Source organism: Fistularia commersonii, chromosome 18, assembly GCF_037954325.1.
Source record: "Fistularia commersonii isolate RoL2024-O1a breed Wild chromosome 18, RoL_Fcom_v1.0, whole genome shotgun sequence".
In the NCBI taxonomy this organism is placed as follows: Eukaryota; Metazoa; Chordata; class Actinopteri; order Syngnathiformes; family Fistulariidae; genus Fistularia; species Fistularia commersonii.
The window spans coordinates 6,429,905-6,446,690 of NC_141301.1; the positions used below are offsets into that span (position 1 = coordinate 6,429,905).

Consider the following 16,786-nt stretch of genomic DNA (forward strand, 5'->3'; position numbering starts at 1 on the left):
CCTATTTCCGGGGCTGAAGTTGCTGAAGCAGTTAAAAACCTCTTCAGTAGTGGGCCCCTGGGGGTGGATGAGGTGCCCCCCTGGGTTCCTCAAGGCTCTGGATGTTGTAGGGCTGTCTTGACTGACACGCCTCTGCAGCACTGCGTGGACGTCGGGGCAGTGCCGCTAGACTGTCAGACAGGGGGGGAACTTCAAAAAGGGGGATCGGAGGGTGTGCTCGGACTACAAGGCAATCTCACTCCTCTACCTCTCTGGTAAGGTCTATTGAGTGGTGCTGAACCTCGGATCGAGGAGGAGCAGTGTGGTTTTTGTCCAGGTCCTGGAACAGTGGACCAGCTCTATACCCTCAGCAGGGTGCTTGAGGGGCCATGCGAGTTTGTCAGTCGACATGTGTTCTGTGGATCTGGAGAAGACGTTTGACCATCTCCCACGGGCAATCCTCTGTAGGGTTCACCGGGAATATGGAGTATTGAGTCCGGTTATACGAGCTTGGCCCCCATGTTGATTATAATTTGGATTCGTTTCCAGTGAGAGCTGGACTCCACCAGGGCTGCCCTTTTTCACCAATTCTGTTCATAACTTTTACGGAAAGAATTTCTAGGTGCAGTCAGGGTGTTGAGGGGATCTGGTTTGGTGGTAACAGGACTGAGTCTGGTTTTTGGAGATGTTGTTGTTCTGTTGGCTTTATCACTCCATGATCTCCAGCTCTCACTGGAATGGGTAACAGTCGAATGTGAAGCAGCTGGGATGAGGATCAGCACCTCCAAATCTAAGACCATGGTTCTCAACCAGAAACAGGTGGAGTGCTCACTCTAGGTCAGGAAAAAGGTCCTTCCCCAAGTGGAGGAGTTCGAATATTTCGGGCTCTTGTTCACAAGAGAGGGTAAGGATGGAGTGGGAGATCGAGAGGCAGATTGGTGCAGCGTCTGCAGTGATGCAGTCTCTTTACTGGCCTGTTGTGGTGAGGAAGGAGCTGAGCCAGAAGGCGAAGCTCTCAATTTACTGGTCAATTTACGTTACTACTCTCCCCTATGGTCACAAGCTGTGGGTAATGACCAAAAGAACGAGATTTGGATACAAACAGCCATCTGGGAGGAGCTCAAAGTAGAGACGCTGCTCCTCCGCATAGAGAGGAGTCAGATGAGGTGGCTTGGGCATCTGGTCAGAATGCCTCCTGGACACCTCCCGGGGGAGGTATTCCAGGCATGTTCATCTAGGAGGACGCCATGGGGAAGATCCAGGGCACGCGGGAGAGACTATGTCTCTCGGCTGGTCAGGGAATGCCTTCGGATCCCCCAGAAGAGCTGAACCATGTGGCTGGGGAGAGGGAAGTCTGGGCCTCTGCTCCAGCTGCTGCTCCAGTGACCCAATTTTGGATAAGTGAAGGAGGATGGATGGATAGCTGGCTCTTCATTTTATCTATATCTTACTACAGTAAGGAATATGATTTGCGTTTGTGTGTAAAATTAAATTAATTGTATGATCACAAGACTGTTTACCTGTGTTATCTTGAGTGAAAGCCTTTCTTGCCAAGATGAGTCTGTTCATGCATTCTAAAGAGGCCTGACATCTGGATGCTAGGTAGTCTAGAGAAGGGGAGACGTTCATGCATAACTTACCATTGCTCAAAAGTGGATTATTTTCACAAAGTATGTGTTAGCAAATTACAACCTGCTGAACTTGTGCAGCTAATATGTGCTGGTTCGTCAATCTGAGTCAGTGAGTCTTGGATGATCCTCTCAGCCTCTTCCACAGCCACTTGCAGACTGGACCAGCGAACTGCTGCCAAATGGTTCTGTAACATCTGCTCTCTGTTTTCCTGTTGGCACATTGACCCACTTGAAAGGATTTCAATATAATTGGTAAAATGAAAGCTCACTCGACAAAGTTTACAACTTTTTGGAGCTAGCTATACCTTTTAGTTAATTACAGTTAATAGCCAGGCTCATTCAATCCTTACCTTCTCATTAATCTGATTTTGCAAGGCTTCTGCTGTCTTCACTCTGCTCTCCTTCTCACTGTCCAGTTGGCTTTGGACCTGATGTAGCCTCTCCCCCTGAACAGCAAGTGTTGCCTCTGCTTTGGACAATGATGTGATGAGTTCCTCTTTCTCAGATTTCAGGGCAGCAAGCTGATTGTTAAGCACCTCACAAGCCTGCAAGAAAGTGAACATATACAGGGTTAACTTCCATCCATCCATCCATCCATCCATCCATCCATCCATCCATCCATCCATCCATCTTCCGCTTATCCTTCTTCCACTCAGGGTCACGGGGGATGCTGAAGCCAATCGCAGCTGTCATCAGGCAAGAGGTGGGGTACACCCTGGACTGGCCACATTTATGGATAAACAATCATTCACTAACTCATTTATTTGGGGCAATTTTCCCAATTTTTTTTCCAATCAACCAGGGTCCTTAATGCTGGGAGGCCAAAGTGCTAACCACTGCGCCACCATGCCGCCTACAAGGTTAACAATTCAAACTAATAATTTCTATTTCAAATGTCCACAGGATGACTTGGTTGGATAAAATGTTCCTGTTATGACATGACAGTATGATACAGAATGAGATTAATGCTGTGACCTGCCAAAAAAAGAAGTCATTATGATGATAACTGTGGAATAGGCTTAATTAACAAGATGCCTTTGCATGAATTCAGACACCTGAATCAATTCATGTATGTGAGAGGTAGTTGTGTGAGAATAAAAACTGCAGTCTCCAGGTATCACCAATTTCTATGAGTCTAAATACTATAAAAGTTTAGAGTGCAGATTTATTAATAGACCTGGATACATGTAAAGGCCAGGACCTATACCATTTAAAAAGTTTATAAGCCGTATTGTCCCTAAGATAAAACATCCCTCCTCTCTGACCGAGGTCTCCCACCCAGAGGAGATAGCTGAGGCATTCCATACGTACTATAAAAATCTTTATGATACATCAGGAGAAACACAAGACAAAAAGGAATTAGAAGATATATTCAAAAATCTTAATTTAAGAAAACTCTCTGCATCTGAGGCGGACGAATTAATAGCTCCTATCCGAGAAAACGAGATACAAGACGTCATTAAAAAACAACAAATCCCCTGGCACAGATGGTCTACCAGGTGAATTTTATAAGGCCTTTGGAGAGGAGCTCGTGCCAAAACTTTGCCAGATCTTTAATTATGCCTTACAGGAAAATGACCCACCTAAGAGCAGGTCTGAGGCAGTAATAACGGTTATACACAAAGAGGGGAAAGATCCATTAGATTGTGGTGCCTATAGGCCGATCAGTTTGTTGGGGGATGACGTAAAGATTATTAGTGCCATATTAGCAAATAGAATGCAGAAGTACTTAGGTAAATTGATTAATCCAGACCAGACCGGTTTCATACCAGGTCGACAAGGAGCAAATAATGTTAGAAGAGCATAAAATGTACAATCAGTGGCAAGACATTCAGTTCACCCGCCAATGCTTCGTCAAGATGCTGAGAAGGCGTTCGACAGGGTGGACTGGACATATCTGAAATTTACGATGGAACAAATGGGATTTAATTTGACATTTATAAAATGGATTGAAGCACTGAATAAAGACCCAATATCAAGGGTCAGGGTGAATGGGTACTGCTCCCAATTTTTTCATCTTTAAAAAGGAGTTAGGCAGGGGAACCCAATCTCGCCAATTTTGTTTGCATTGTGTATCGAACCGCTTGCTGAATTGATAAGGACAAACGATCAGATCGAGGGAATAGTAGATGAAGGAGGGGAGATGCAAAAAATTTCATTGTTCGCGGATGACGTTCTTTTGTTTATAAGAAATCCTCAGTCATCTATACCGGCCCTTATGCAATGCCTGAGGGACTATGGGGAGATGTCAGGGTACAAGGTGAATGAGGGGAAATCAGAAGCAATGATGATAACAGGATGCTGGCCGACATGCTTGGATAGGGAGGTGAAAGTGGTCAAAAGGGGGCTTTAGATACCTTGGAAGCATTCTCACACACGACACAAGTCAGCTATATAAGGCAAATTACGGTTAACTAATTTCTCAGATCAAAAATGACATGGAAAGACGGGAGGTGCTTCCTTTGTCCTTAGTTGGGAGGATAGAAAGTATCAGGATGAATGTCCTACCTAGAATGCGGTTTCTGTTCAATGCTCTGCCTATCACTGTTCCTGTATCTACCTTTACATCACTGGATAAGCCCATTTCCAAATATATAAGGCAGAACAAGAGGCCCAGAGTGAGAATGAAAATACTCTGTGCACCCAGAGATAAGGGCGGATTGGCCTTGCCACACTTCTGAGGTTACTACCTGGCAGCACAACTTGGAAAATTGGTCTCATGGATAAAACTAGATATAGACACAAGATGGGTGCATATAGAGCAAGGTTCAGTTAAAAATGTGTCACTTTCAACTCTTTCCCTTTTCAAAAGCAAGACGTGGACTTAAGATACAAAATGAATATGTAAACCATACACTTAAGGTTTGGGAAAAGACAAGACGATTCCTGAATCTACCTCTATCTCTATCAAGGGCAGCAAAAATAACAGCAGCAGGTGACTTTCTGCCAGCAAAGATGGACAGTGGTTTCCTTAGATGGGCAGGGAAAGGTTTAATCACAATAAATCAGTTATTTGAAGGAAGAACTCTGAGGGCTTTTTCACAACTTCAGGCAAAATATGACATTGACACTAAGGATTTATTTAGATATTTTCAAATTCGACATTATTTGATGACACACAAAGAATGGGACAATATTAAAGAAGCTTCAACTAATTTTGAACAATATTGGATTGAGATAGTTGAGAACAAAATGAACATTAAAAATACAATATCAGATATATATGGCAGGATACGTATGGACACTTTAGTAGACACACTGGATGGGAAAGCTAAGTGGGAACTGGAATCTAATGCCGTGATTGCTGATGGAGAATGGGAGAGTTCTTGGTTGCCCTGGCAAAAATGTTGAAGCAGCCCAACATGGAGGGAGTTCAGCTGGAAGTTAAGAATAAGGTATTTTAACTCCTTTGATAATAGCTTTTTATGATAATAACTGTTCTCCCCTGTGTTGGAGGGGCTGTGGCATAACGGGGGACTTTTCTCACATTTTTTGGGACTGCCCTAAACTGATGAAATTCTGGGAAGAGGTAAAAAAACAAATAAGTGAGATTTTAAAATTAAACAGACCAATTGATCCACAGCAATTTATTATGGGTACAGCATCAACAAGCAATTTAAGGAAAAAACAGGTGTTTTCGCTTAGAGTTCTTCTATCAATTGCACATAAAATGATCACAGTAAACTGGCTCAAATCCCACCCACCTACCCTTGGACCAGTGGCGTCAGAGGCTTAAGGATGTAAACTGCATGGAACGCATAACAGCAAACTTACGACTTCAGACAGACCTATATCTTAACAAATGGGCACCCATTAAAAAATATTTGGAGAGTTGAAGATATTATCTCTATTTGACTGAGTTAGATGTTTTTTTGTGTTTTTATTTTATTTTTCGCTTGCTATTGAGGAAATAAGTGACCTATAAAGAATACTGTATAATGTGTATCTTGTTATGAGGTTTTGTAAGAATGTGTATGACTCTGTTAAGGAACCTGTTCTACTAAATGTTCAAAAAAAAAAAGTTTATAAGAGTTACAAGTTTTTGTAACCCACTATTTACAACAAACTATTTTGAAACCATTAAAGTTGCTGGGGGCTAAATTAGATATTTATAGCAAACTTTTCTTATGTTGTTGCATTACAGACTAACTATGATGTCACTGATAACATTCTGTTATGAAAGAAAGCATTAAACTGTAATCATATGAGACTTCCTCTGGGCTATCACCAAAAACTATCTATACCAAAAAGCAAAGGCTTTACTATTATACTGATGAAATTTGATTCAAACACTTTGTGCCTCATGAAGTTGATACTTAAATGTCTCATAACATGTTAATACACTGTACTGTCCTATCCTTTCTAATCAGAGAAACTTTATTTGTCCCCACGGAACAATTCGAGGAGTTCTGTTTGTTAACCCTTGAGTCTTTCAGGACTTTTGTGATTTGTTTTTTTGGAATCTTCGGGGCAGTGTTCGGGGATGTGTTGGTAGCAATTATTTTAATCAATTCATTCATTGCCTCTCCCACTTATCCTGGACAGGTTAGCAGGGGGCGGGAGCCAGCTCCAGCTGGTATTTAGAGGTTACCATTCAATCAGAGGGCCACATGTAGAAACATATTATCATTCAGTCTGTCATTCACAGTATCTTTAGAAAATAAGTCCAGAAATATATACTACATGTGAATATGAACTGCAGTATTGTTACCATCTTGATATTTATGTATAGATCTCATACCAAGATTCATTGTACAGAATTGGTGGCTATTTCATATTTGATATTAGATATCATTTTGAACTGCGGCTACTACAAATGTACATTAATTCACATTTGATAAACATATATTAACAGGTGTATGAATTTGTTGCATTAGGTGAAATGCACATCCCTCATGAATGCCTTATTTCCTGGCAGCTTCAAGGTTATACAGAGAATAAGGAGATTGAAAAATTAAGTTGAAAGATGTTTCAAAGTCCCGTAGAAGGATAACAATCTAATCATGGGAGGTGAAATTAAAGTGGCTTAAAATGCAAGTATTAATAAGGAGGCTCAGACAGATAGCAACAAGGAGTTTATGGATCTAGACTGAGAAAGAGGGCCATGAGACAACTGTATAAATAGCCTGAAGGCAAAATAAGTCCCAAGGAACAATGTTAACAAATAGTGTGACTTCAAAGCTTGATGAACACAATTTAATGCCACCAATTTTCCCCTTCGACATTATTTGTTAATTAAAATTTGAAAAAATGCCAGATATGATTAAAGAAGACTGAGATGTTGTGATTTACACATGTGAAGAAAAGATGATACTTTATTGATCCACATTGGGGAGACAGTGGAACCAAGGTTTTCTGGAGTGCTATTAATAAAAGTCTCCTCTCCTGTGGCATAAATCCTTAAGCTTTGATAAGATCTACAATCTGAACATCTGAATTTATACAACATGAACAATGAAACCCTTACTACTGGTATTTAGAATGACATCAAAAATAGAATGCCGGTTTAGCAAAATAGTGCTATATCCTTCTGCCATTATGATTTAAAATTGGTCAATGTCATTTTTAGTATTTGATTTAGGGCAACTTGAACTTTCACTATGATAGATTTTAACATATATCAACAAATGTACCCTTTTTGACCATTTTGCCGACATTGACACACTTGCTGATCACCCTTTGTTCTCTATCCGTTCTCTTAATATCATTTTAGAATGATATTGTTACTGTTAGGAAATCCCATGAATTAATAATCATCTTGGTTGAGGTGAGGAATATTCAAGAGCTCTGCTTGTTTTTCCTGTTTTTTGTAAATGTCACGTTTGTAATAGAGAGACATGAAAAAAGTAGCTGAAATGGTGTGACACAAACAAGATGGTTAAATGACATTCGCAGTAGAAGTGGTACATATGGATATAAGGAATGTTTAATCAATATACGCGTGCATGCACGCTCTTTTCATTTTGTAAAGAGAAGACTGAACCTGTTGTGAAGAAGCTATGGTGGTCTTCAGAATGTCCAACTCTGCCTTGCTGGATACAAGTTCTTTCTTGACTTCCTGAAGCTGCTCCAGTTGTTCCCTTTCCTGGACAGAAACAAATCAGCCCAACTTGTGACCACCTTTTTAATGTTTTTTTTTTTTTTTTTAATGGTATGCAGATCTCAGAGTTTGATAGCTGAATGACTAAAATGTCAAAGGCAAGAGTGTGTGACTGAGAGTAGGGACTTTCAAACATGGGTCGATGACAAAAGCTAGAGTCGGTTGACATGATCCAGAGGAGTAAGGTGGATATATGAGAGACCGGCTGGACAAGCTAGAGGCTTATGAGCATGTTTTAAGTTGTATTATCATAGCACTGACAGGAAGAGGAATAGAGTGGGATTTAGCTTGAAGGAAGTTTGTTAGGAATGTTCTGGAGGTGAAAAGAGTGTCGGATACTTATTAGTCTGAAACTGGACATTGAAGGTGCAATGCTCAATGTTGGTAGTGGCTATGCTCCACAGGTGGAATGTGAGTTAGAGAGGAACAATTTCTGGAGTGAATTAGATGAAGTGATGCAGAATATCCCCAGAGGTTAGAGTGGTAATTGGTGAATACTTCAATGAACATATTGGCGCAGGCAATGGAGGGGATGAAGAAGTGATGGGCAAGACAAGACAGGAACCCAGAGGGACAGATGCTGATCGACTTTGCAAAAAGGATGGAAATGCCTGTAGTGAATATTTTTTTCCAGAGAAGGCAAGAACATAGGGTAACTTATAAGAGCAGAGGGAGGTGCATGCAGGTAGACACAATCTTGTATACACAATGTAATCTCAAGGAAAGCATAGTGGGACAGCATGGTAATGGTCGATTGTAAGATGAATCTGGTGTCAAGAAAGATAAAGAAGGCAAAGGCAGAGTAGAGGACAAAGTGGTAGAAGCTGAGAAGGGAATAGTGTTGAATGGTTTTCAGGGAGGAGTTGAGAAAGGCTCTAGGTTGTCAGGAAGAACTTCCAGATAACGGGACAACTACAGATAATGTGACCAGGGAGACAGGTAGGAGAGTACTTGGTCTGTCATCTGGAAGGAAAGTAGATATGGGTACTTGGTCATGGAATAAGGAAGTGCAGGAGTATACCCAAATAGACAGGAGTACAGGGAGATGCAGCGCAAGGTAAAGATAGAGGTAGCAAAGGCAAAACAAAGGGCAAGTGATGGGAAGATGGAAAGAGTACTTTGAAGAAATGATGAATGAGGAAAATGAAAGTGCAGGAAGGCTTGAAGAGGTGACCATTGTAGACCACTAAGTAGCAGAGATTAGTCAAAGTGAATTGAGGAGGGCATTGAAGAGTATGAAGAGCTGAAAGGCAGTTGGTCCTGATGATATACCTGTGGAGATATGGAAGTGTCTAGGAGAGACAGCAGTAGAGTTTCTGGTTAGACCACTTATCACGATCTTAGAGTGAGAATATGTCTGAGGAATGGAGATGAGGTGTGATAGTGCACATTTTTAGAAGAATGAGGGAGAAATGCAGAATTGTGGTAACCAAAGAGGGATAAAGTTGTTGAGCTGTACAATGAAGTTGTGGGAAAGAGTAGTGGACACTGGACTGAGAGCAGACGCTAGCATTTGTGAGCAGTAGTAGTATGGTTTTATGCCCAGAAAAAGTATTACAGGTGCAGTATTTGTTTTGAGAACATTATGCAGGGTGCCAAAATAGAGAAACTCTGGCATAGTCTGAGGAAGTCAGGAGTGGCAGAGATGTATTTTAGACTGGTGCAGGACATGTATGCAAGATTTGAGACAGTGGTGAGATGTGCTGTAGATGTAACAGAGAAGTTCAAGGTGGAGGTGGGAAATTATCAGCGATCAGCTCAGAGCCCCTTCTTGCAGTGCTGAGTAACAGGCAGACAGATGAGGTTAGACAGGAATCTCAGAGGACCATGTTTGCAGATGACATTGTGATCTATCGTGAGAGCAGGAAACAGGTTGAGGAAAATCGAGGGGTATGCCCTTGAAAGGAGAAGAATGAAGGTTAGCTACTGGAAGACAGAATGCATATGTGTGAATGAGAGGGGCCGAGGTGGGATACTGAGGCTTCAGGGAGTGGAAATAAACAAGGTGGAGGATTTTCGTACTTAGGGCCAACAGCCGAGACATACGCGGCTGTTACGTTCATGTTGATTTTTGTGTTTGTTTGGTTTTTTTTTTCGTTTTTTTTTTGCTGTGCGCGGCGAATGCTGGAGCGGCACGTGCTTTACGTTTCCCCCCTCATCCGAGACTTCTTCAGTTCTAATGACCTATGGAGAGTTTACGACTTTAAGAGCCACGTTTTTGGGCTGGTCTAGATTATGGTGGCTTGTTGTGTAAATAGAAGAGTTGATCTGTAAAAACCTGGTGTAAGGGGGGTTGTTATGCTCATGGAGGTGTCTTCCATTGGAAAAAAAAGAGCAATTTAGAGGGATTACCTGGATTGGAATGTGAAAAGAAACAAAAGAGAGAAATCTGTTGGACAACATGAACTCATTCTTCTTGATCTTGACCCATGTGTCCATGTACTTCAAGCGAAGAAATTCAAGTCCAATAGCCAAAACAAGATGATTTCAACAAGACCTCACTGTGACCTGGGCAACTGAGAACCTCCCCAGACATAACAATTTGATTGTAGTTTTTAAACTTAGTATTAAAGGGGCAGCTTGGCTCAGGTGGTTGAGCAGTTACCTTGGTATCAAATGTTTGAAGTTCAATTCCTGAGCTCCTCCTACTCTGTTGCAGTGTTGATGAGCAAGACAATGAACTCTGAACTGCGCTACTAAGCGACTGGCTACTGCTCATGGTTTATCCATGTTGGATTAAATGCCGTAACCAAATTTTGCTGATGCTTTTACTGTATAGAACAATGAGTGTGGCTAAATAAAAGGCTTGTACTTTTTTCTTCTTAAGATAACAAAACAGAAAAAACAGCACACAACCACCAGTCTTGCTTTTACATTTAATACATCTCCACTGTAATGCTGTTCAAACTGGTTTTCAATGATGAAACTTTCACAGTTTTAGCTACTTGAAATAGGGGGGAAAGTTGACATAAATTAAGGTGGATTAATACAGTTTTATAATCTTTAAATCCTTTGAAATAAAATAGATTAGATAAGGAGGTACAATTTACTGAGAAAAATTTTGAGAAAAGTATTAATTTTAAGTTTAATTTTAGGTTCTGTCTTATACTCATTTGTGGAAAGTATTGTGGAAAGCAGCTGAATGAGCACCTAAATACTGTCATATTTTTCTGCCATTTTTTATTACATTTCCCCTGTGCCAGGAAAAGGTGTTTGGTGCAGAAACTGACTTGATGTTCTCACCTGTCTGTCTGCAGTCTGCTGGGCAGCCTTCATCTTCTCCTGCATCTCTTTCCTCATTGCCTCACCTTCATCCTGTGTTGCCTGCGCTACTGTCATCTGCCGGGTCACCTCTGCATTCTACACACACACGCACGCACGCACCCCCGCCCGCACACGCAGACGCAGACGCACACACACACACACACACACACACACACACACACACACACACACACACACATGATCAATTAATTTAACTTTGAGCCTTTTTTGGATTAACCCAGGCAATAGAGAAGGGTGTGCTGAAAATGTTATCAAGAATCAACATACTAAGTAGTCAAAACTACTTGGTAGCAGGCAAAATGAGACAACAATTCTCCAGGACTCAAAACAACACACGCAAACCCCCCCGCCTCCCCACACACACTCACTCATACAGACATCATACATTTCAGAGACGTGCGATAGCACAAACAAATAATACAGAATGAATAGAAGTACTGGTAATAACATTTTTGCTCACCTTCCTTAGGAGACCTGCATGACTCTGAACAAGCTCTGTGTACTTCTCCTTCAATTTTGAGTAGCGCTGCTCATTGGCTTGAGCTTTTCCTATCAATTAACAAACGGAAATGATATGTAAATTACATCACAGGGGAGTTTCAACAAAATGTTACTGGATATATTGAGCTGTGTAAAATGCAATGTTTCTAAGTTGTGCCACTGATGACCAGATAACTGAAGAGTCAGAGAAAAGGGGACCTAAAGCAAGGAGTAACTCCAATGTTGTAGACTGTATGATCTTAATTTATCGCCTAAATTCATTCACTCATACCGTCTGGGTATAGATTAGACAATACTTCAATAATATTTAAATCATAGGCAATTTTCAGACGTAAATTAGCATGAGTCACATTGAACATGAATACATGTGCACAGCACATGGTACAGCGCATGCTCCACGTGTATGAAGTCCTGGGTTCAATCCCCAGCATCTCCACTGTAAGTCGCTTTGGATAAAAGCATCTGCCAAATGACTGTATTCTGTTCTTCTATTCTAACTTAACAACCGTTATACAAAATACGTGCTTCTTTAATTGTTGAATACCAAAAATTTAGGAAATACAACTTTTTTTAATTCTTTAAGTTGCTATTGTTGAAATTTCAGATACAAAACAGTCATTATGATACATCTTATTTTTTCCCTTTAAAGTCTCTTCATAGACTAGGGACAAACTCAGTTATATTATGTATTTGAATTGTGAATTTTCATTCCTATTGAAAAAAAATCCTTCCATGGTTTCTTGATATATTAAAATAATTGAATGATACGTTGTTCATTTTTTTCAAGTAAGACGCAGCTCTTTGCAGACATTGTTAGTTCTTAAATAATAGATGAACTTTAGTCTCACTTTCGATCTCTGTTAGGCTCCGTTGCTCTTTCTCTGTATCTTCTCTGACTCTGCGCAGGTCATCCAGCTCTGCCTTTAAGAACTCGCTTTCCCCTGCTGCCTGCAGCCTCAGGTGACTCTGCTCTGCTAGCTCTGCTTCCAGCTCACTGACACGCCCTCTCAGCGCCTGACACAAACATCTACTCTGAGAAAAGTAGTGAAGGGGAAACAGGGACGAGGAAGAAATGAGAAACATCAAACGAGAAAATCGTTTGGGAGATCATGATGTAATGGACTTTGTGTGTTTGAGATCAATAATTTTGAAGATAACTGGTGGCATCTGGGTTTTTACCTCTAGTCTGAAAGACTGCAGTTCTTCTTTCAGGGCCTGGATCTCCTTGGTCAGCTGTTCAATCAGTTGATCTCTGATAAATCCAGAAAAGATCTTTGGTAATTTCACACAAAAGTAACATTTATTTACCTGCAAACAGCAGAAAAGGGAATTCCTCATATGGCTATGCTGATCTGATAAGGTGTAAGGTAAAGGTATTTGTGATTGTGGAAAAAAAATCTGTAATGGAATCAATGGTCAAAAATAAAAAAACAAACAAACCGAGACATACTTTTCATCCTTGCGCATGCCATTCTGATTGTTGAAATTGAAGGGATCAGTAGGTGTAGAGATGCCAAACAGGTCATCAAACTTTGTCTCAACAGGAGCCTAAAAAAAAGGAGACTCAGATAAAAGCTATTCATAAAAACCTTACAAATAACTTTGGTTTCTAAACGATCGATCCTAATGTGAGGAAAAACTTTGATTTCAAGTTCACAGGTGAAATAAAGAGGAAATCAATAAATGTGTCTTCACTCACTGAAATTTGTGCTGTATACATGATTTATACTCTGAATGACTCAGGCGTATTTGCCAAGACTAGGTCAAACGTTGTTTCAGAGGACGAATTTGGAATATTGAAAAATGGCACCATATCCTATTTGAAATGGGAAATTAAATTTCTAATATCCAACAAAAAATTATTTTTAAATATTTAGATCTGCTACAATTGGAAGGGTTGTGAAATGCTTTTGAATTCAGCTGAGCAGTAAATATAATATATCTGACACATCAACAGTCAAATATAAATAGTTTTCATTTTTGGAAAAATCTGTTCTACTTCTGACTGATTCCCTATCCTTAACCGCTAAGCCACTACTGATTTTTTTCACTGACTGTTTTTTTTGTGCTAGTTAACAGGGATTCTAACTAAAAGTGACAATATCAGCAAAAAGTTAATTTATTTTTAAAGAAAATCAAATCAAAAAGTGAAATTCAAATTACAAGGATTCATTACACAGTGTGATATTTCAAGAGTTTATTTCTTTTAATTTTGACAATAATGCCTTACTGATAATGGAAGCCAAAAGTATCTCAGGAAATCAGAATATAATTTAAGACCAATAAAAAAAAAAGTTTGATCACTTCTTTATATTGATGTTCTAATTCTCCGAGATGCACCTGTAATTAAATGGAAAATTCTCACTGTTTTGTGGGTAGCTTCTTACTGCTTTTTGAATAATTTAAAGCTTGTATTTGACAATGATTTTTATTAATTTATTTATTCCTCTTTTATCATTAAGATTCCTCAGTTTTACCAACAACAATTACTGTCTGGGTGCTTGCAATCTTCTGAATGTACAGTTTTTAAGAATGTTCCATCCATGAACACCTGTCTTGATTATTTACCGGCAGCACTGGAACCTCTGTGTCCACCAAGTCATCAGTTTCCATCACGTGCTCTGTTTCAGGTGATGATGAGTCAGCAGGGATAACAACAACTGGGCTAATGTGCTCTGACAGAGCAGATGCCCGCAGGAAGTTAGGAGGATTCTGCAAGGATCATTATGCAAATTTTCAGATACAAGAATTGTGTGTATTAACAATTACTCAAATCTCTTGCTTATAAAAGTGCACCTTCATTGGTAAATTGTGATTCTGAACACCTAATATGTCATTCTACTTAACTTTAAGACAATTCCCATATATAGAAGTGTTTTAGCGCCCTAGAGTGGTGACAAAAGCAAATTACACCAGACATGTTGACAATGTGGGATTATACTGCAGCAGCTTCCCAATACATAAGTGAACAAGGTACAAAATCTAGTAAAATGTGTTAGTTAAAATTGCAAATTGTATTTTTTTTTTTTTTTTTGCTTAAAAGAAACTTTGTCTTCTAAATAAGTGCCAATCAGGGAACATTATCGACATTGGTGTGTATATCATATAAAACAAATTTTTCGAACTGACACCTCAGGCAACTGTGGGATCTGAATCAACCTTTTGAAGTACTGCAAGTTACTGGACCGATAAAACAGACTCTTTAACCTGAAAGAAAAGACAAAATCAGATAAGGACTGACGAAAAAACAGAATAGCAAAGGGCATGGTGGAGAAATATATTTATTTATGGACCTACATAAGCTCAGAGAAGCAGACAATGAGAGTAAGGATGATCTATCTTACTTCCTAAATTGCTCCTGAAAACGATCTCTGTGGCCCTGGAGTGTGTCAGCTGGAAGGCCTTTAAACAACATAGACAAGACTGTTTAAATAGCCAGTTGTATTAAATTCTCTTTTAAAGGTGACTTTGTACAATACAATGGTTTTGTACCTAAAAAAAGACACCAACCTATATTGTTCTTGACAGTTTATTTGACCCAGTTCAGAATATACTGTGGTTTAGCTGTGGACTTGAGTAAGGTATAACATTACTTTATATTGAACATGCTAAGTAAAAATAGCATGCAGCCTCAGGGCAGCCCTGGCCGGTGTCTCCCTGAGCCAGTACCAAGCTCAGATAAATGCAGAGAGTTTCGTCAGGAAGGGCATCTGGCGTAAAACTTTTGCCAAAACCAAATATGCGAAACAATCAAAATAACCACATCAAACCAGATCAGTCAAGGCCCATGTTAACAACGACCGCCATTGGTACCGATGACCTACAGGAAACCGATGAAAACTAGGATATGAAGGTAGTTGGTGTGAGACAGAAGGATACAGAGAATAGGGTTAGATGGAGAGGGTTGATTTGGAGTGGCAACCCCTGAAGAAAAAAGTCGAAAGCAGAAGAAGAGGATTCTATGTAAAAATAGCTTAAGAATAACTGTACAACATGAGCCTAGGAAGAATGTCTTGATCACTTGATCTCTCTAGTCAAGTAAAAACATTCAAATGTGAAAAGGAACCACTGACTACAAACAATTATACCGAGATAAAGACATTTAAATCATGAAAATCTTGGCTTGTAAGAGTGTCCAAATTTTACTGGAAAGGGGTTCATCTTATCTCAATGCTTAGTTGACTTATCTTCAATACTGGTAAGTGGCCATGGACTGATATTTTTACTTCAAATTTTCAGAACCTACAATACAGCTACTGACATATGTGCTTGTTTTGGTTTCATCTGCTACATTTCTGACATGATTTGTCTTTCACTTTGAAGTAAATTGACCTTTCAACAGGTATAAAATAAACATTTCACCATTGTTTACCATTAAATAAGTTGTGCCATATATCAGACAAAAAACCAGAGACAATACAGGTGTTAAATACAAAAAAGGAGGAAGACAAATGACCAAAAATATTCACCAATGAAATTGTTTTAAAAATGTTCCTGCAACATAAATACTTGTAATTCTGGTTTAAAATTCTTCAGAATAGTAGGGCTAACTGCTCCTTACTGTGTAAACTGCCATTGGAACTCTTAAAGAAAACAAAAATTATTTTCCTTCTGACAGAACAGAACCTGTGTTTCACTGAGCCTGCCCTTGTATGTTTTGACCAACAAAGGAATGTGTCACTCACATGAATGAAGCTTAAACAGCAGCTTGACAGTGTAGTCATAAAGATGGCTGCAGTCCAGGATGACTTGAATGAGGGGGGCAAGACGACACTGGCCTGCTGCTGTCACAGAAACTGACCGGGACATATCTAGAGAGCTGAATACTGGAGGGGGGGCCCGTGTGCACACAGACAGACAGACACACACACACACACACAAAATGTCATAATACCTCTATATTATTCTTTTACAAGAAAAGAAAGAAGAGGACATTTAATTGTTAAAAATGTACATTCACGGTTATGTATGTTATGCCTCTTATATTTAAAGTATAAAATAGGTTAAAAGAAGTGAAGAAGCTTGTTTTGTCCCAAATAATACAGCACTTCAAATGGCTTCAGCAGTTGACTATAATGTTTGATTTTCATCTTTAAATTTTTTGATGAACTCTCAGGGAAGGCAAGGAGGAGCAAGTGATAGTAGGTAATGGAGATGATTGAGGAAAAACAAAAAATAGAGAATTTAATTTCCTCTTACTTCATTGTCAGTTATTGGCAGGACTAGAGCTTCTATAGTATTTTCCTTCAAGCTAGTCACATACTGGCAGCCTAAATTTATTCACACACTT

At 39.6% G+C, this 16,786-nt stretch overlaps 1 protein-coding gene across 5 annotated transcripts in view; it reads right to left on the bottom strand.

Annotated features, from left to right (window-relative positions):
• hip1 (huntingtin interacting protein 1) overlaps positions 1–16,786 on the bottom strand; it is a 67,101-nt gene that overhangs the window by 10,995 nt on the left and 39,320 nt on the right. For all 5 annotated transcript variants that reach the window (XM_086164702.1, XM_086164701.1, XM_086164698.1 and 2 more), the window contains 13 exons: positions 16,182–16,322; positions 14,841–14,898; positions 14,628–14,703; positions 14,065–14,208; positions 12,947–13,044; positions 12,676–12,748; positions 12,345–12,528; positions 11,456–11,544; positions 10,954–11,070; positions 7,594–7,695; positions 1,961–2,155; positions 1,672–1,819; positions 1,500–1,586 (listed from right to left, as the gene is read on the bottom strand). In XM_086164702.1, coding sequence (XP_086020828.1) covers positions 1,500–1,586; positions 1,672–1,819; positions 1,961–2,155; positions 7,594–7,695; positions 10,954–11,070; positions 11,456–11,544; positions 12,345–12,528; positions 12,676–12,748; positions 12,947–13,044; positions 14,065–14,208; positions 14,628–14,703; positions 14,841–14,898; positions 16,182–16,322 — 1,512 coding nt within the window. The remainder of the gene's footprint in view (positions 1–1,499; positions 1,587–1,671; positions 1,820–1,960; positions 2,156–7,593; positions 7,696–10,953; positions 11,071–11,455; positions 11,545–12,344; positions 12,529–12,675; positions 12,749–12,946; positions 13,045–14,064; positions 14,209–14,627; positions 14,704–14,840; positions 14,899–16,181; positions 16,323–16,786) is intronic.